Source organism: Egretta garzetta, unplaced genomic scaffold (genome assembly GCF_000687185.1).
Source record: "Egretta garzetta isolate BGI_Z169 unplaced genomic scaffold, ASM68718v1 scaffold1, whole genome shotgun sequence".
NCBI classification, from domain to species: Eukaryota; Metazoa; Chordata; class Aves; order Pelecaniformes; family Ardeidae; genus Egretta; species Egretta garzetta.
The window spans coordinates 190273-190854 of record NW_009258542.1 but is presented as its reverse complement, the minus strand read 5'-3'; the positions used below and the strand labels follow the sequence as shown (position 1 = coordinate 190854).

Sequence of the window (582 nt, the reverse complement as noted above, 5' to 3'; positions counted from 1 at the left end):
CCCTCAGCCAGAGCACCATCTGCCGCTTCGAGTCCCTCACCCTCTCCCACAACAACATGATCGCCCTCAAGCCCATCCTGCAGGCCTGGCTGGAGGAGGCTGAGAAGTCCCACCGCGAGAAGCTGGCCAAGCCCGAGCTCTTCAGCGGCGCGGAGAAGAAGCGCAAGCGGACCTCCATCGCCGCCCCCGAGAAGCGCTCGCTGGAGGCCTACTTCGCCCTCCAGCCCCGGCCCTCCTCCGAGAAGATCGCTGCCATCGCCGAGAAGCTGGACCTCAAGAAGAACGTGGTCCGCGTCTGGTTCTGCAACCAGCGCCAGAAGCAGAAGCGCATGAAGTACTCGGCCGGCATCTGAGCAGCGTCGCCCGCACCGTCATCCTGGGGAGGGGGGGGGGGAATTTGGAAAAAAAAAAAAAAATCAAAACTACATAAACAACAACAACAACAAAACCCCAAAAAATAAAAGGAGAGGAGGATAAAAAACAAAACAAAACAAAACAAAAGCCCACCCCACCGCCCGCCCCGCGCCCAACTTTCGGGGGAACTCCCCCGCGGAGCCGCCGCCCGGACACGCCCCGGCAAGT

The 582-nt window shown here is 60.3% G+C and overlaps 1 protein-coding gene across 1 annotated transcript in view; it reads left to right on the top strand.

The window, feature by feature from the left end:
- The window catches only part of POU4F3 (POU class 4 homeobox 3), a 1406-nt gene extending 1053 nt beyond the window's left edge, over window positions 1-353 (top strand). The window contains exon 3 of the mRNA XM_035902632.1: window positions 8-353. Within this exon, the coding sequence (XP_035758525.1) occupies window positions 8-353 (346 nt within the window). The remainder of the gene's footprint in view (window positions 1-7) is intronic.
- The last annotated feature ends 229 nt before the right edge of the window (window positions 354-582 follow it).